General features: G+C 44.2%; 4 protein-coding genes across 4 annotated transcripts; 1 reads left to right on the top strand and 3 right to left on the bottom strand.

The window, feature by feature from the left end:
* Positions 1-8,887: 8,887 nt before the first annotated feature.
* N0V96_000858 (uncharacterized protein) lies at positions 8,888-9,985 on the bottom strand (the record flags this gene model as incomplete). Its single annotated transcript, XM_065756058.1, has 6 exons — positions 8,888-8,945; positions 9,014-9,488; positions 9,570-9,652; positions 9,711-9,751; positions 9,810-9,901; positions 9,967-9,985. 6 exons carry the CDS (start codon positions 9,983-9,985, stop codon positions 8,888-8,890), a joined length of 768 nt encoding a protein of 255 aa, XP_065615298.1.
* Positions 9,986-13,104: 3,119 nt separating this feature from the next.
* Positions 13,105-13,971, top strand: N0V96_000857 (uncharacterized protein; the record flags this gene model as incomplete). Its single annotated transcript, XM_053193157.2, has 1 exon — positions 13,105-13,971. The coding sequence occupies one exon, from the start codon at positions 13,105-13,107 to the stop codon at positions 13,969-13,971; it is 867 nt and encodes a 288-aa protein (XP_053049275.2).
* Positions 13,972-14,231: 260 nt separating this feature from the next.
* On the bottom strand, positions 14,232-15,301 carry N0V96_000856 (uncharacterized protein; the record flags this gene model as incomplete). Its single annotated transcript, XM_053193158.2, has 2 exons — positions 14,232-14,772; positions 14,832-15,301. The coding sequence occupies 2 exons, from the start codon at positions 15,299-15,301 to the stop codon at positions 14,232-14,234; spliced, it is 1,011 nt and encodes a 336-aa protein (XP_053049276.2).
* Positions 15,302-17,178: 1,877 nt separating this feature from the next.
* Positions 17,179-18,249, bottom strand: N0V96_000855 (uncharacterized protein; the record flags this gene model as incomplete). Its single annotated transcript, XM_065756057.1, has 3 exons — positions 17,179-17,201; positions 17,324-17,953; positions 18,042-18,249. 3 exons carry the CDS (start codon positions 18,247-18,249, stop codon positions 17,179-17,181), a joined length of 861 nt encoding a protein of 286 aa, XP_065615297.1.
* Positions 18,250-19,488: the final 1,239 nt, after the last annotated feature.

Raw genomic sequence — 19,488 nt, 5'->3', positions numbered from 1 at the left:
AGAATTAAAAAAAAACGAATAGAAAATAGTATTCCGGACTTATAAAAAACTCTTTAAATATTTCGTTATACCTTTCGGACTTACTAATATTCTGGTAACTTTTTTAAATAATAATTAATTATATATTCTAAGAGTTCGTTAATATCTTTATTATTATTTATATTAATAATATTCTTATTTTTTTTCTGACCTTAAGATATATAAGAAGTATATTTATATAGTATTTTAAAAAATTCTAAAATATTAAACTATATACTAAACCCTCTAAGTATGAATTTTATATTTAAAAAAGTAGACTTTTTTAGATATATTATTATACTAGGATAAATTTATATATAAGTATTTAAGGTAAAAGTAATTAGGGATTAGCTTATACTGCAAAACGTTAAGGATATATAAAAATTTTTAAGATTTGTTAACTTTTATTAACGATTCTTTAAGGACTATGCTAATATTATTAAACTTCTTAATAACTTAATACGAAAAAGATAACTTATTTATTTAGGATTTTAAATATAAAAAAGTATTTATTAAAGTTAAAAAATATAGTCGTCTCCGAATTAATTATTATAATTCTAGACCCCTAAAAACCCTTTCGAAGTTAAGACCGATGCCTCGGATTTTATTATAAGAGCGGTTTTAAAATAATAAAATAAATAAAAAAAACTTTATTTATATTATTTTTTTATTTTAAAGCATTTTATAGAGCAGAATTAAATTAGTAAATTTATAATAAGGAATTAATAACTATTATTAAAGTATTTCGAGAATAAAAACTATAGCTATTTAGAACTAAATATAAAGTTATAGTTTATATAGACTATAAGAACTTTATAAACTTTATAATAAATAAGAATTTAAATAAACGATAAGTTAAATAGAGCGAGTTTCTATTTAAATATAATTTTTAAATTATTTATTAGAAAGGTTTAGAAAATAGTAAAGTAGACGTTCTTAATAAAAAGACCTAATTACGAAGTTATAGTCCCTGAGAAAACGTAAGTTATTTTTAAAAAAAGAAAAGGACGGTAGCCTTATACTAATTACGAAGCTTTTTATAATAACTAGAAGGATTAATACTAGCCCGATTAGAAAAAATAACCCCTAAAGCTTATTATAAAAATTTATAATATACCCACATACGGTTACTAAGGGGTTATTAAAATATAAAAAAAGATTTGCTAGTATTATAACAAATCCGCTATACGTACTAAAATTATTAACGTAATTAAGGACTACGCAATTTATAAAAAAAAGTAAAAATAGCCCGTATAAACCCTATAGCGAGCTATAACTATTATAACTACTTACGGAAATATAATAATCGATTTTATAGGACTTTATTATTAAATTACTAAAGTCTAAAGAACTATTCTTAAATATATAATATAATAGTATCCTAGTTATAATTAATTAACTTATTAAGTTCGCCCACTTTATACCTTATAAAAAAAGCTAGTAACGTAAAAGAATTAGTATATACGTTTTTTAAAAATATTATTACTATTTACGGTATATTAAAAAGAAATTATTTTTTGATAGAGGCTTTCTATTTATTTTAAAGTTCTAAAAATCCCTAATCTTATAACTTAGTACTGATTATAAACTATTAACTACTTTCTATTCGCAAACTGATAGTTAAATAAAAAGAATTAATTAGATTTTTTAAAATATACCTCTAATATTATGTAAACTATAATTAGAATAACTAGGTAATATTATTACTAATGGCTTAATTTGTATATAATAGTATAGTTAGTAAAAGTATAAGAGAATTCCCGTTCTATTTAAATTACGGATATTAATTAATAATATATGGAGAAGTATAATAAGGACTATAAGTTATTAAAATAGTAGTAAACATAACAAAACTCTAAAAAAATTTAAAAAAAAGTATCTCTAGATTTTAAGTTTATATATTAATATATAAAGAAGAACGCGAATAGATTAAGGATTAGAGGACTAATTTTAAAAAGAGGGGATAGTACCTATTTCTTTTATTATAATATTAAAATAAAACAACTAAGTAATAAATTAAATTATAAAAAACTTAAACCTTTTGAAATTATTTAAAAAGTCTTAAACGTTAATTATAAGCTAAGATTCCTAAATATAATAAAGTATTATTTAGTTTTTTATATTTTACTTCTTAAACTAATACTAAAGGGTTTATATATAAAAAATTATATTATTATAAAACTAAACGAACTAGAGTACGAAATTAAATAAATTATTAACTATAGGGTTAAGAATAAAACACAAGAATTCTTAATTAAATAAAAAGAACTACGGATATAAAAAAAATATATAGGAGCTATATAATAACTTTTAAAACGCTTAAGAATTTCTAAATAATTACTAAAAAAATAGCTAAGCCTTAGAAGGCTCGTTTATAACTAGAAGACCTAAGTTTATAAAGTTAATACTAAAAAAAGATTAATTAATTTTATTTAGAGCGCCCTAAGCGGCTAGATCTTTTATAATACGTATTTCCTATACTTTTAAGGATTTCTCTTTAGCTTCTTATTTTTTAATTAACTATATCTTATAGTAAATAAAATCCGAACTATGCTCTTTTAAAAAAACGTTTTTATTTCTTTAAATAAAATAAATAACCTAGAGTAGTTATTAATCGGGTTTATAATACCTTTAAAGCCTCCTCTACTTCCTACTCTTTATACTCTACCTTTTTTTATTTTTTTTAAAATAACGATTTATTATAATAAATTAATATTACGATAATTAATAAATAAAGAGGAACTTATAAGTATTTACTATATTATTATTATTATAATTTAATAACTTATAAATAGCGTACTTACTATAGCGTTTAGAATTAAATAAGTTTATTTTATATACGTAGTTATATTAAAAATAAAAAAGAATATGGTATTATATTATATTTTTTTATATATTACGAGGACACCGAGAGCCTAATAATTATATTTAATCTTATTATAATAAGTTTTATAAGAATTAGGTTTTTTAAATACGACTTAATATAGTATTAGGATATTTATAAAAAATAAAACTTAATAAACCCTAATTTAAAACACGACTACTTACTTATAGGTCTACGGGACTAGATTTTTAAAAAGAAAAGCTAATATTATAACTTAATATATATAATTAACTTAGAAATTAACTTACTAACCGCAGTAGTTATAGTATACTATATATATAAATAAAATAAGGATACGGCTACTCCTTATAGAATAAAGAACTATAAAATAAGTTATATATTAATAAAATAAAAAATTATTTTAAATTAAATTAATTTAATATAACTTAGGGGCTAAATAATTATTCTAAATTAGATTAATTAAGGATAACCTAAGGGATAAAGGATATATTTAGGAACGAGACTTATATATAGTATAGACTCGAGCTAGGCTTAAGGATAGACTTCCTATAGCTTCTTTAATAATTAACTTAGTATTAAATCTTATAATCGCTTTTAGCTATTTTTATTAAGAACTCTTCTTAATAAAACTATAATTAATTACCGAAGCCTTACTTACTTTACGACTTATAAATATAGCTTTAGGGAAGCTATTTATAATTACGATACTATTTATTTAGTTATCGTAGCCTTAACTTCTACTAATATACTTATTATAACTAGCTAGCTGTAATACTAATATGTTATAAAAGCTAACGAATATACGCACCCTTCTTAGGTTATAAATATACTCTAATAATTTTATATTAAATTAAAATAACCTTATTAAGCTATATAAGAAATAACGCTATTCTCTTATTACTTTCTTAATAAATACTACTTTAAAGTCGCTTTAAACAAAATTACTTATTATAACTAAATAAGTATTTAATTAGTATAGTTATATTAAATAATATTATATATTAATAATGCGCAATTATAAACATAATTAATAAATAAGATTAAAAAAGTACTAATATATTAAAAGAAACTGTTAAGGCGTTAGTAGGTATTAAGGGTAAGTATACTAGGGAGCTAGATATATACGGGGGTACTTTTGTCTTGCAAAGTAAGCACACCGCACTGTTACTGAGTATCGCAGCCCTAACTTCTACAAACATACCCCTACGACTAGCTGGCCGTAACAGATTGGTTGGCTTCCGCGATCTTTTGCTTTTCGCTCCATTAATGTTGATGTGAATGGACCAAGTTGATTACGGTATGGCCCTAATTCGTGGGTTAGACGCCGCTGACTGTGATAGGCTTAGTGAGGATGTGATCACGCAGGATGAAAAACCTGGCGGTTTTTCAGATGAAACTTCCCTTTGATTCGTGAATGCTGTCAGAGCAACACAGTTCGGCGGGTAATTGGATGGATTGACTTCTAACCAACTGAAGGGGCTCGGCAGTCTTTCAGCCAGCGTCTTGAACCGCTCGTTCGCTATACCGTCGTCATCGACGATTTGGGCATCGTACCAGGCGTCACCGCCCCAGACGTCAATCTCCTTACAGTCGCACCCTCGAAGACGCCGATTCACTGCAGGCTCGGACTCCATGATTGCTAGTCACTCAGCCGCCAGGCTCGTAGGTGATGAGGCTGAAGCTCAGGAAGTTGTTCAGGGGCTAAAAAAGGGTTTCCTCCTTGGCTGGCTTGGTGATGGCGTAGGCCGAGAACACCACACCCACGATTCACGAATGGCGGGCTTTCTCTCAAAGGACAAAACATGGGGTACCGTAACCGCCGGGACTCCACACGAGTCTATTGCACATGAGGTGTGTGCTACGTGTAACCCGAGATCAGGCGTAGCTTCACCAATGCTTGATTCGTTGCCACCGTTCTCGTGGTCACGTCTTGTGGAAATTCCGAAGGACCATATCGCGACGTACATGCCGGTTCCAGCGAGATGCAGATGAATATACCAATAAGGGAATGCTACATCCCCACGCGGAGAGGGTCCCGTTTTCAACGACAGATAGGCAGGGGTTGCGATAGTCAATCAGGCTGCGCTGTCTCAATACAGATCAGGCTGCGGCTTTCCAGTATAAGAAGCTTGTCGCCCCCCACCAACAAAATTTGAGGCCTTTTCACAGTAATTCTAGCAGTCTTTTCTTTCGCCGGTGTCGGCGTGCCCCCCTTTCCAATATGCGTGGCTCTACCCTCAGCCGTTGGCATTGGTTGATTGCCCTCATCATCGTCGCAAACGTCTCCTTGGCTCCCGCACAGAGTCTATTATTTCAACAGTTCTTCCCAGGATGGGATGGTCTCATAAAAGATGCCCTCAAAGGAAATTGTTCCGGGCAAATGCACAATTACACACAAGACCCCAACGGTCAACCGAAATGGGACGTGGTTGACTGCATACTTGAGGACTTCACGGAGACACGAAAAGGAGAAGCGGCAGCCGCTGCACTCACGCTGGGTCTCGCTCCAACGGTTCTCCAAAACCTTGGGCCTAGCACATCCGAGACGAGCCTCTTGTTCACGCGTCGGCCTCTTCTTGCTTTGCTGCTCGCCATCTCGTCACCCTGGCCGCGCAACCCGGACGACACCATCTTCACAACTGCAGTAGACCCACCGATCCCGGTGGAAGTTTTCAGGGGATCTCTTCGTTGGTCTGAACCCATGGTGTTATTAGTTGAGTATGCTTTGGCGCTGGGTGCGGCTGCAAATGTGGCGTTGCTTGCATACCAGCTCGGCCATTGGGCATTCTTCATGTCGGCGAACAATGTCAATGACCCAGTGTGGTGGACGTACTGCTCATTTTCCATTCATTTGATTGGTATTCTCGGAATATTTCTACGATTCAAGGTGCACGCGTCAAAAGGAGACCATGGTTTGAAGGACAACTGGTTCCAACGATGGTGTTCTCACGAGTGGCGTTCAGCGGCTTACAAGAAAGAGGCCGGATTGCAACTCAAGGAGAGGGAGGGGAAATTTTGCATACTGTTATCAGTGCTTGCAACATGGATTCTGTCAATTGCACCGACGTTGCAGGTCCTCATGGGAACAATTATGTTGTCTGGGTCGCTGCTTACCAACCAGGCTGATGCCCGCAACTGTCTATTCAGATACGTTTGCAGTGCAATCGTTGCTCGCGCTCTGCTCTCATTTGAACTCGCGTATTTGACGCGCAACGTGGAAACTCGAGATCCAAAGAAGAGCTAGAAGATTGATGCGCAACATGGAACGCTGGAACTCGAAGAACTGACAAATCACGGAAAAACCGGGACAGGACTTTCAGATTCGCTCTTCCACAGATCAAGATGAGCAAAGGTTTTTGTCCAAGCAGACTTTTCTGTCTCCCAGGAAGAGTTCGGGGATGTTGTAGAAGCAACGGTATTCAGTGAACGGCTAGGTGGGTTGGCTAGTCTTGGAGCGACTGAAGAAGTCTGACAGCTTGTCTACCTGCTCCTTGAGCGGCTGACCTATGGGTATCGGCGTGTAAGATTCTCTGGTGCGGCCATGAGCTTGTGGTGGCATGGAGCATATTTCTTGGGTGGCTATGATCATGTCGTTGGTCTAGGAGGGAACAGGAAAGAGTTAAAACCCGTTATTACCTATAATATAATGCAGGCTTAGTTCAAATACAGCCGCAAATTTTGTTATGTATACCATACCAGGTGCGTGCGAGATGCCCACTCCTCGATTGTTCAGCCAGTGAGGGTGGTCTGATATGGGTGGAGATCAATAATTATCTTCACCTTTCTGCGGCGAGGCAGGGCTGTATAAGAGGATCTCTACGCAGACGCCTACATTCATTAGCTATGACCCATTTTTCTTGCCTCTACTCCCCTCCCTTCCCTCCTCCCCTTCCGCTCCTTCTGCCCTCTTCTCCGTCCTCGGCATTTCATAATCTTACAATCTTCCCGGCATCACAAGCGAAGTGTTGAGCCGAAGCGAATCTATTGTCAATTTTGGAGCATCTTTTACCACTTGTTATCCTCTCTCGCATTGAGTTGAGGCCTGTTATGCTGCCAGCCTGATTCTGCGGCGACCGTCACCGGTCATCATGGAAGCTTTAGGCGTCGTCGCTAACGTCATAGCCGTTGTCGAGTTGTCGTTCAAGCTCGGGTTTCTGTGCGGCGATTACATTAATCAGGCCTGCAACGCGAAGGACGACATACAGAAGCTGGAGGCTGAAAGTGTCGCCTTGAGTCGGAACATCTCACAAGTCAAAGAACTCTTAGATGGAGGGAACACAGATATAAGTCAGAGGCGTCAGCTAGTAGCATTGGAGAAGTTCAGAGACGATATAAAGCAATACGAGCAGCGACTTCAAAAGCTAGTAACGAAGCTTGATACTAAGTCAAACACTAGCCGACCGAGGGTCATCAGCGAATCCCTCAAGTGGCCTTTCACAAGCAAAGAGGTTGAGCAGACGATCATTGACTTGCAAGGATGGTGTCAGTCATTCGCATCAGCACTACAGGTTGACCACTTGTGAGTCATTCTTCATACGAGCTACTCAGGCGTACAGCCAGAGTTTTCGCTTGTCCATTCAAGTAACAAGACTCCTACTGACGTGTACTATCTAGACATATTGCATTACGAGTAGAAGACAAGTTAGACTTCAATGGTCTTCCTGCCGCAAAAAGAGCAGCCTTTGATGATTATGACAACGAGCCAGAGCCACTCTGCCGCCCCGAGACAAGAAGAGACTTGCTGCAACAAATCATAGACTGGGCTAGTGATCCAGATGGTAAACGCATTTTCTGGTTGAGGGGCCTTGCGGGTATTGGAAAATCTACGATCTTTCGGACCGTCGCACGATACTTCGCCGAGCAGGAACAGCTCGCCGCGAGCTTTTTCTTTGACAGGACTAGCAATGAACGCAACAGGGCCGACCTTTTCGTCACTACAGTTGCTAGGCAACTCATTCGAAGAATGCCTAAGCTAAGGATCCGACCATGAAGGCTATACAAAAGGAGCCTGATATACCTGGGAAAAAACTTCAAATACAGTTTGATGGACTTACGGAAACTAACTAATCCTCCGGAGCGATCTTAATCCTCTATAGACTTGAGATATCAAAACCAAAAACATACAACACCAGGTATTCGCTGGTCGTCACCGACCCAACTACTAATCCGGCCCTCATTGGCTTGTCTATGGGAGAGCGGACGGGATCCCGAATTTTCCAATGGGTATGGTCGTATGTGAGGGTATTGCGAGTTTGGGCTGCTCAAGGCGCACCGCAGGACTGAGATCCCCTTGCCACCAGCATCAATCTGAGATCAATGATTTTGGACCCAATCAGTTCAGAACTCAATCTTGAGTAGACTGCCGCTATCATTTCTTTCCTCAGAGCGTATCAGCAAGATTTGATGTATACATAGGGAACACCACAATCTGATTAGCCATTCTCATAATAAGAAGCTCAGCAATGAGTAGTGCATGAGATCACAGCATAGATTCAAACTATGAATGATAGATTAATTGTCACACTGGTTCATTTGTTTCAGGAACTACAGGACATTTGTTGAGGTGTACGACCCACTAGTGGTTGATAGAGGCTTGAGAGCACTAAATGTAAAATAGGGGCTTCCACCCACCTCCATATCTCTGGTCTGGTTCAAGCAATTCACCACCATTGCACGCTACCTGTACCTTCGTTCAACAACATTCATGTTGGGCCTTGGGCGCAGGACGTTATAGAAGTTCGCCGCGAGGGTCCCATTCCATGGGCTTACCACCTGAGTCGGTTGTGGGGCATGTGCCTTTCACACCTCATCACACTTTTGGTACGCTGGAAAGTATGTTCTCTAATTTGAAGGTCTTCTCTCTCCATACATCCTGTGTGCTGTTATGCGCTCTATATTCCAACCTCAATGCTTCTGCCGCCCCATGCTGGCCATAGCTTGACCCGTCAACATCTATCAGAGCTGGAGGTATCCATCTGTGGTCAATATGGTTGTCAACCCGTGATCTTTCGTACTCACTGGCTTTCAGGCGTCGGCTTGAGCTTGCTCCTGCTTCTCGGGCTTGCGTGCGTAAACAATGTGGCTGGAACCCGCGGTTAGTCTGTTTCGAGCCATAGAATATAGGAGATTGGTATCGTGGCATTGACTCACAGGTGGAAATACGCTTGGAGCTTTGGATCTCTGAGGGCCTTGCGCATCTCGGCAACGAAGGCGATGATCTCGGCATACTCCCACCCCATGATCTCCTTGAGCAAAAACAACGCGAATCCCTCAAGTGACTGATCATTGTACAGCAAGTTGCACTCGCCAACCTCTTTCATCTTTGGATCCTTGGGCCAAGCACCGATGGGGATGGAATATCTCTTCTCGACGATGTCGACATAGCCGACTGCTTCAAGAGCTGTGGCAATGCCGTGATTGTGGGTCTGGGTCAGCGTCTTGCCGAGCTTATCGGCAGCCTCAAAAAAGATCGGCGCCCATCGATTGAAGACGTGGTCTTTAGGGATATCGTCACCGTAAAGTTGCGACCGAGTCGTGATATCGAATTCCTTGACTTCGACATAGCCTCCGGGAACCAGATGGTCGAAAACTTGTTTGTACAAGGCCGGCCAATCCGCGATACTGGCTTCAAGGTGGCGGATATGAATGAAGTCGAAGTCCTCGGACCACGTCCACGGCTGCTCGATGTCGTCGACTTGGAACTTACAGTTCGGAGGAACCCAGCCAGGCTGAATGGGAGAGATGTCGACACCAGTAACTTGAGCAGACGGAAATTCGTCGGCAAAGTCACTAGACTCTGGGTGTCAGAAAAGTACATTACGTTTCGGGTATAAATCTGGAGACTCACATAGCCCAGATACCAGTTCCAGTTCCAAGATCGAGGACTTTCTATGGGGCTTTTTAGAAACCAGATAAATATTGATCTGATCAAAGTGAGCTTGCTTACTTGCGGGCTGTCACCAATAGGTGCCAAGAACAGTTTGTCATCGAAGAAAACGATCTCCCAATAGTGACTTGTAGTAGAGACATTGTCGTCAGCTGCGATGATCTCACGACTTCCATTTGCACTGAGGGTGCAGTTGGCAGACAACGTTTATACTTACGCAATGTCCAGCGCTTCATTCTGCTTCTCATCGTTGGGACCCCAGTAATCCGTTTTTTGGGAAAAAGTTCGGCCATGTATGCGACGGTACTCAGTGATGCTTTCGCTCAAAGACGCCGTAGAGGTAGTGCGGATACTGCAATTATCGAATCTCGTACGTCAGCCTTCAGTAATATCGAATGCGCGATTCTGAGAGTTACGCCGAAGTGGAAATCACCTCTCCATATCTGCCTGCGAGCTTTCCTCCCCATCGGCGTCAATGCCTTCATCCTGCACTTCATATCAGTACGCTAGTCCTTTCTCCAAATGCTAATTCCTAAATGTGTTCACTTCTGGATCGTTCAATGTCTCCGATCATTGACATGATCGTAAGTAGGAAGCGGCATAGCTCACATGGTTATCAGCGACTACAGTCGCCGCAATCTCATTTGCAGGAGTGGCGTCTGCCGCGGCCGCGACGTTCGGAGCCTGCATTTCGCTTGAGTTCTGCCAATTATTCGTGACGGGTGGATGTGAAATGTTGCGGATAAAATAGTCAGCATAGAATCTGGATGATGTTCAATGACAGGAAGGAAATAAAGACCGCGTGGAGCACGGAGTTGCCCCTCACTTCAAGTAAGCTGTTTGGGTGCTCCATTGAATCTTCTTCCAAGTTTATCCACTCCATGATCTCGGCAAGCGCCTCCGTCTCCGCGAGCGAATGAGGTCCATCGTTGCGGTCACACGAAATGCAGGATTTAAGCGGTTTTCGGAAGGTAAATACTGGTTTTCACGTTCAGAGAGGAACCAACAGAGGACCAGTGTCAGTAAGTACATGAGGTGACAGGGGTTAGGCTCTGTTGGTTCCAACCGAGGCATAACGCCTGTAGCGTTAGTCAGACGAGTCTCAAATACCAGATATACAATACTACAGAACTTTTTCTCGGCTTATGTGATTGTTAAGAAAGATTTGCTGTTGTCGATCAGAAATTCCAAGGAAAATCGACATAGTTACAGACTTACAAGCCGCTGGAACATCGTGTTGGTGAGATTTGATACTTTTGCGTGGCTTCGAGAACTACAGCCCGCCGACATATTCATTCCATTATGGCTGGGTTCGTGCAAAGGCGTGAGCGTAGCTCAAGTCATTCCCTGATTCTACCAGTAGGGTCTTGCAGACTTAGGCTTGATACCGAAGCATTGTTCAACAAGCAAGTAAAGTGCATCACCCTGAGGACCGAGAGACGTCGACTGCCTGACCGTTGAGCTCGTCATCGCCATTCGCTAGCATTTCATCCGAAGTCCATTTGAAAATAAAAGGTCATGAATTCCGTAAATCCTACCAGTCGATACCTGATACTCCTCACCCGATGAGCACACGGTAACATTGAAGTCTCACACCGTGTTATTATGAATAAATAGACATTCAGAGAAACAAAAAGGGCATGGAACTTTGAGAAATAGTAAAAAATATGCTACAGGCATCTACTGTGTCTTGACGTGGCAATTGTCCACACATAAGCGGAACATGTACACCCATTGGATTCTTGGTACTGACGGAAGCGTCATCTTTGCCCATTGGCTTTGTTCCTTTAGCTTCCAGTTCTCCAATCCGCTATCAACAACTCCGAATAGCCCAGGGACTGGCGTCACATCCCAGTCTTCTGCCTTTTGCAAGCCGAATTCAGCCTGTTGATCATGCCAGCGTCCCAGCAGGAACCTCGCTTTCCAGGTAGTGAGTAGGTCTTGCTGCACTGACCACTGCGTTGGGTCCCCATCAAACCTCTGGAAGAAGTCTTTGGTTGCAGCATCTTGCTTGAAGCCAAAGATGTTGTTGAAGTGTGCGTACTGCTCTATTCGTTCACGATTTTCTACAGAAACCAAGACTGTAATTCAGAGTTAGTTCCAGAAAACAGGGTCAATTGAGTTAGTGCAGTCTTACCAATGCGCTCCTCACCATTGAGTCCCCAGAGTCCAGATTGCATTGCAGCATCGATCTCAGCGTGGATGGCGACTATTTTCTGACAAACTAGGAAAGACTGGATGCTCCAAAGAGTGCGGAAATTCCGCTGGTCACTCAAAGGCGGGAAGAGTGTATGCAGGATCTCTCCTGTGATGCACACTGTTCGGGCGCGATCCGCGATAGGAGACAGGTATCTGAAGGGCCCCATGGGAGGACGAACTGACCAATAATGGCCACAACTTGAATCCCAGTCAAGAAATACAATATTCCTGTTCGGGGACCGATCAAACCACAAGTCGACTGGCTCTCCGTTCGTAAGTGCGGCAGTCTCTGTCTGCCTTTCCTCATCTCGCGGGACTGGAAACCCCGCAACTTGTCTTGATTCACGACAGACGGCTGCGATGACTGGAGGGACAGAGTTGAGCCTGTACGTCATTCGATGCGTGCACTCCTCGAATCCGACATTTTTCGACAACGATCCATTGTAAATATATCCTCCCTTATAAGGTTTGTTTATCTCGACAACGCGGACGCGAGGTAGACATTCATCCCAAATGGCTCGACGAAGCTCTAGAGGAAGCTGAGGGAAGAGACGGAACTCTTGAGGCTGAACTGTTGGCATTCTTCACTCTTTCTGAACAGTGTTTTGGGGTTGGAGGTAATGAGAATTCACGAAATTCACTTAAGGGTATCGGGTTTCTTGTCAGGAGGCGGTCGCGTCTAAGGAATCTACTTGTAACATTGAGGAAACCCGACAACGTGGGAAGCCCTGGTTGATAGGTGGATCCGCCATATGCCAACGTGTTGATGCAGCCAAGACTATCCTAGGCCCACGATGCCAACCCCCGCCTGGCATCGAAAACAACGTTCCCTGTAAAGAGTCTAAAAGGCCGGGCAGAATATTACACAAGTCTTTACCTTACTCAAGCACAATCGAATTGCGCAAGCTGCTCAACTAGTTAGGACTTGGCATGAGTTGACAGGTCCAATTGACCAATAACAAATTACTCGCTATCGCTATCGCAATTTACACTCAAAGCCGATGATAAGAGTCTATTCCGATTTCCGAAATGAGCTTGCGGGGCCCCGGGATCGGCCCTGGACGATGACAATAAAAGTTGTGGCTATTCGCTGTTGCGTCTCATGTTCGTTCGCGTCCAGTATTGAATCTTTCTGCCCGTTTGATCTTCAGTCGCAATGGTGAACATCTGGGCATCAGCGCTTCTCGGCGCTTCCACGTTGAGCGCCTACGCTCAAGCTCAAGTTGGCGAAACAACACCACTTCTGTCGTATGCCAATATTACGTCTGTCCTTGACAGCATCCTTGCTCGCGGATACATAAACGTCGGCACAACAGGGGACTACAAGCCTTTCACGTACCTCGTCACGAACCAAACGACCCTGCCGAACACAACAGCAATCAACACAACCTATATCGGCGCCGACATCGATGCCGCACAGTCTCTATCTAACGCCCTTGGCCTGCCTAAGCCTCCCCGCCTCGTCGCGACGAAATGGGCAAACATCACGAGCGACTTGTCCGCTGGTAAATTCGACATTGCCATGGGCGGCGTCAGCCTGACCCTCGCCAGAGCTAGAACTGCCTTCTTCTCCACGGCGATCCAGAGAGTCGGCAAGACAGCCTGTATCCGTTGCGCCGATGCTGACAAGTACACCGACCTCGCATCGCTCGATCAGGCCGGTGTCAAGGTTGCCGTCAATCCCGGCGGGACCAATGAGGCGTTTGACAGGGCGAATCTCAAGTCTGCAACGATCGTCATGGTGGAGGATAACAATGCGGTATATCAGGCTGTGTTGGACGGCACTGCTGATGCCATGATTTCCGACTTGATTGAGGTCGAATTGCAGGTCAAGCTGCACGAGGGCGAGCTTTGCATTGCCAACCCTGACGCACCGTTCAACTTCGAGGAGCTTGGCTACGCGGTCCCGAGGGATATTGTATGGAAGCATTTCGTCGATGCTTGGGTCCACGTGCAGCTAGGGAGTGGTTCTTGGAACGGCACACTCGAAAAATGGTTGAACTACAAGTGGCCCAGTGTTTAAATCTTTCGAGGCTTCATGTCAGAAGTTGTATTTATTAGTATCTAATGTCATGAATCATAATAAGATCTTTTCGATTGTATGGGAGACTTCGTTGATGCCATGTTCATAAGTCATTCAGAGTGTGTCCGTTTGCCCTAAAGCTTCGATGAGGGCGACTGGCTTGTGAGGTTTAATCTTGCGAGCTTCACCGCGTGTGCTGCCATTCCCCTACGCTCGAGTTAGCAACGCGTCATCATCACAGACTGGATCCTCGTATCTACTCACCAAGATGCCTGATATCCTGCCCCAGATGCTCCGTAATTATGCACAACAAGCCCCTCGTCTCTCTTCTCAGCCTCGATTCTCGGCCCGCCTTTACGATTCGGTCTCAGTCCGACGCCATGCTTGATAATTTTCAAGTCTTCGGGCTTGCCCAGCTCTGGGGCTAAGGCGCAACAACGCTGGAGGATAGTCTTTGTCAACTCGGGATCAACCTCCTTATCCCAATTCCCGTCTTGTCGACATCCGCCGAGAACAACGCCGCCTGCTAGAGGCCTCTGGAAGATGTAGGTGGTGTCGTTGTCTACCCTTCGAGGTGAACGGAAGTACATCCTCTTGAGCGGCTGAATTGGCTGCTCGACCAAGATGGTTTGCCCTCGAGTCGGATACATGGACTTGTCTTCCACTCCACCGAGGAAGTAGGATCCTAAGCCTGTGCAGTTGAAGACAGTGGTGACATCTGAAGAGATGCGAGCCTCATTGATGTGGCCAATCTTCTGGCGGACCAGAACGACGTTGCTCTGTCTACATTGCTCAAGAAGCCTGGGGGAGTCAGAATCTCCGCGCATCACGAGATATGGGTGAGTTAATGTGTAACTTACCACTGCAAGTAGATTTGAGTGTTGATCACAAACGTGTTAGGCACATCCAGCCCAAACACGGCCTTGTCAGGTACCTCGTCCGTACGAAGTGGCACAGTACCACCAACCAAGTCATCGTACCACAGCTTGCCAGTTCCTATACTAAGGATTCCTGCATCCTCGATTTTTTGGTCGAAAATCATTCGCAGCGGCGAGCTCTTGATCCCCGCTTCTGGTGCGCTCTTTGCAATCTTCTTAAATCGCTCAAAAGCGACGCGGTCGAAGGACTCGAGAAGGCCATTGTCGTTGGCCGAGGAGCACCAATTACCTCCGGCCCACGGCGAGCAGTAGTGGATGTTGTAGTCGCCGGGGAAGTACTCTGCCAAGATCGTGATCTTTGCGGATGGGAACTCGGCTCTGAGGGTCAGTGCGGTGGTGAGGCCGATGACGCCGGCACCGAGGACAACGAAGTGTTGCGAGGGAGTCGTCATATTGTCGTGTCTCTGACGCTGTGAGATTGACGAGTGCTTGATAAGTGCGATGTGAGGTTGATGCTGCCGGGCCTGTTCGACATCCAGTGATGTGTTGAAGCAGCCTGGCTCCGGTCCGGGCTGATGGCTTTTACGGCTGATTGATGATAAATGTCCGAAGTCGGCCTAAGCCTCGACGCAACGGCGCCGATTGTGGAACATGTCTCGGCTACCTTACTCGTCCGCCTGGCTACAGTAACAACGACAAGTTGCAACAGTGCATCCTTGGAGAATTCCAGCAATGTATCGACGCAAGTGATATCGCACATCTATGAAAGTTCACTTCTCAGGATCAAGTTCCTAAGATTAGTTGCGTCGTACGGGCAGAGCAGGTCACGCGGCTAATGTTGAACAAACCCTTGAATGTCAGTACAGGTAACTCCGACAAGATACGAGGGTTCGAATTTGCCTTATTGACCACGTGAAATTTGAAACAGTTTTCATTGACCAAGAACCCTAACTGCAATCTGGTTGTATGCAAACGCCTTGCGCAAAAGTCCTTGCCCTTAAGACCACGATTTCATCAAGAAGAAATTGCGATCACATCTTTTTGCTAGCTTTATCCTCCCCTATGGGATTACTCGGCTGCATCTCCTCGAGGTTCACGCCTTTCTTCTGTTGCGAAGCCATCGACGGCATCGTTTTTGGGTCTCCACTGTGTCTCTAGAGATCTTTCAGCCAAAAAGCATTGCTGTCAATCCGAGCTGGAGGCCTACTCTCTCTTCCTCTACCTCTGCTTCGTGTATGAAGTCATGACCGGCGGCCACGGCGTCGTCCGACAGACCGTGTTCCTTCAACCCGTGATCTTGTCTGCTTGACATCTCGTAGTAATTTATGTCAATAAGATGAACTTGCGTGATTGGAAGTCCAATTGCGATTCTTTCAGTCAGAAGTTCTAGGCGCTATCCACCTGACAAGCCATGCGGATTGCCCCTCGTTTTATAGAACTCGGCGGAGTCAATGTGGCCGGATGTCATGAAGTTGTCGAAGTGAGGGGTCTACGGTTCCTCGTGCGAAGCATGTGCGAAGCATGTGCGAAGCATGTACACCACCATCAGTGAGGGCAAGGTGAGCAACCCCGCATTCATCACGATGTTTCGTCCACTCTTAGGCAAGCCCGCAAGGATGACAGACCATCATAATTTCCATCTACAGACGTGCAATCGCGGGGTCAGCCTCACCATGATGACAGTCTATGCCTGGCTGGACTGGTTCACCAGCCAATCGTAAACAAATGCACTTAAGATTGGTTGAAGCTAAAGGCAATTGCGGAGATGAGGAAGGGTCAGAAAGCAACTAGACGATCGGATCTGTCGGTAGTGATCTCTAGAGGCATGAACACTAGGTACAAGAGCTTGACTATTTACTTGCCGCTGGGCGCGGTGTATGACATATCCTGGTTTACACCAGTCTTTACACGAGTTGGGTGCATAACGACCTGGGAGCTAAGCGATAGGCTTCGGGGATATGGTCACGGTGAAGGCGCCGGTGGGAAAACATTGAAAATGGACCAAGACTGTTTGGCCGACGGCTTATCCTTGTTTGATAATTTTGCTCGATTTATATTATAAGTCTGGTAGGTACTGTAAATATGGTGAAAGATGCACGACACTGCATGGCGTCAAAAGAGCCTATTCTCGAATGTTTCGCTGACATAAGTACGTCGTTCGCTGACTCTGAGGGAACCCCAGCTGAATGTCGCATATTACGTACCTTCGGATCCATCAATGCCAAGTCCCAGAGTTCAGTCCGGCGAGGCAGTCTGTGTAAGGGACTGACAAGACTACTTTACCCAGTAATCTCACAGGATTCGGGCTTGTCTTCTTATATGATTTGGTTTAACTAAATCGCTTATTCATGACTATCATATTACTTAGATTCATTGACACATTATACTGACAGTTATAATTAACTGCATCATTAAAACCATTACCCAGCTTTGGGAAGACAAGCCCACGGCGCCGCTGGTTGACACACTCTTACTCGCGCGCGCAGCCTCATCCTTTGACCGATCCGGGTCATCGCCTATCGGCTGAGTGACCCAATCCTTGGGAATCTGCGCGATAAAGTCGTACCAATAGTCACCCATTGTACGGTAACCCTCATCCGTCGGATGAATGCAATCGTCTCTCAGAATGCCGGTACCTAAAGCCGCAAAGTCCACAGCGAGGACGTGGTGGCTGGCGTTTCTGCGCTGCTCGACAATGCCCGGGATGAGCTTCTGATACTGGACTGTCGCGGGTTCCTGTTCGGCGCTGCAGGTGTCGACAATTTGGGCGACGAGGATAGTGGCGTCGGGGCACGCGGTGATCATTTGGTCGATGAGAGAGCCCAGACGCTCGGCGGCAGCGGCCGGGTCGTTGCCTTCGGTGGAGACTGCCGGGTTCGGGTTCATGTCGTTGGTGCCGGCGTGGAGGAGAATGATGTTGGGTCTTTGAACCAGGGATGGGCCTACGTTGTCGGCGATGTACTTGATCGTTTTTCCAGACCAAGCAGCCTGCAACTTGTGAGAATTGGGGTCGTGGAAATGGGACCTGTTCTGTTGACTAACATAGTATCCATCGCTCATGTTTCCACCAGAGACTGTACCGGCAAATACAACTTCGTTGGCTGCTATGGCTGTCAGATATGGGCCTTTTCTGTCTGCCTAATGGTGGTGGAGTTCAAGTTCAAACTTCTCATGCGCGGTGAGTGAACATACCAGAGAGGTCCTCATCAAGTTTGAGCCTGTAGCCATTTCCATCGCTGCTCAGATATCCCACAGTGATAGAATCACCCACGGGAAGTATTCTCAGCTTGACACCATCTTTGATAACTTGTCCCGCTGGCGTTGCCTTGTACTCAAGGGAGTCGGCCGCGAGCGTCAGCGGGGTAATTAGGGCGATGATGCTGGCGATTGAAAACCTCATCTTGAGGGTCGAGAGCTGGGCGAACGAGACGACACCATCGCGAAAGCCCTCTCAAGAAACTAGGCAGTAGTGTGTGGGTATCAGCCACTTCAAATAGTCCGACGAAGACCAAGGCAATTGTCTATCGTCAGGAACTGACCCGTAAACCGACGAGGGCGATGAACGCATCCCTCGGGCACAGCTAGCCGCGATCCACCACAACCAACCCAAATTTAAAGGGTCAATGCCAGGCACCATCTTTCGCTAAGCACTGTAAACAGCGGGCTGGGCTACTTGGTGCCGTCGCATTGAGGGCGAAGTGACCGAAGGGCCCCGTTTCTCGACTCCACAGGCAATGGGACCATGCCGTGTGGTCCGGCGCTTTTGTTGTCAGTTGAAGAAGGGCTTTCTCCTCTTTGGCACCCTGCGCTGCACACCACAGGCCATGTTCGCGAGTCACGAGTGAAGCCTCTAGGGAACCAACGTGATCAAAGAGCGTTGAAGCCGTTGGAGAGGGGGTTCCAAATGGCCTGGCAATCTCACCCTGCAGGACCTTTGCTACGGTGTCAATGACTGCAACTGGCCGCGTGGTGGGCTGCCGGCAGTTCGCCAATGTGGTCTAGCTCAGCTCTCTAAGGTGCCTAGGTGGCACGGGAGGCGCTGCAAAACCTCGTCATCTGGCTTTCGGCGCGAGACGACGGCGTGGCCGGGTTAGCCGGGCGCAAAGAATGGGGGGAATGTTCAAAGACGACGGAGCCTCGGATACGAGAAAGTGGAGGAAACATCAAATGGGAATGGAATCCTTTCTAGTCTTACTTGCCTGCCTACTGCCCCCCAGTAAGGCTTTTGCAAAAGTTTGCCCGTTTGCCAGGCCCTTTTGCCTTTGTGCATGAGTTCTTCGGGCCGCTCCCTTGCGCCAGCACGAACGCCATTTCTGTGCGTTCAACTTGTCAGATGGCAGCGCATGAACCCCTTGACATGAGATGCCAATGCGGCGGAGGATTTTGCTACAGGATGGTCCCAGTTGTTTGGGTTAACCCCAGTGCCCCTTTTTCTTTGTTAATGGATTTTCCACACCAACGAAATTTTCTTTTCTATTTTCTGACGCAGGAAACACCACCAACAGGCACAACCATGCGTCCAGAATACGAAGCAGAGGGAGACGTGGATTCCAAGCAGCAACCGAGTTTTAGCGTGCTGGAGGCTCCGCGTGATGGCAATATCTTAGACATGCTGCGTTGGAACCGCACTTGACAGCAC

This window comes from Colletotrichum fioriniae (genome assembly GCF_027942845.1).
Source record: "Colletotrichum fioriniae strain IMI 355084 chromosome Unknown scaffold_1, whole genome shotgun sequence".
In the NCBI taxonomy this organism is placed as follows: Eukaryota; Fungi; Ascomycota; class Sordariomycetes; order Glomerellales; family Glomerellaceae; genus Colletotrichum; species Colletotrichum fioriniae.
The sequence above is the reverse complement of the archived record's forward strand: the minus strand, read 5'-3'. Positions and strand labels throughout refer to the sequence as shown.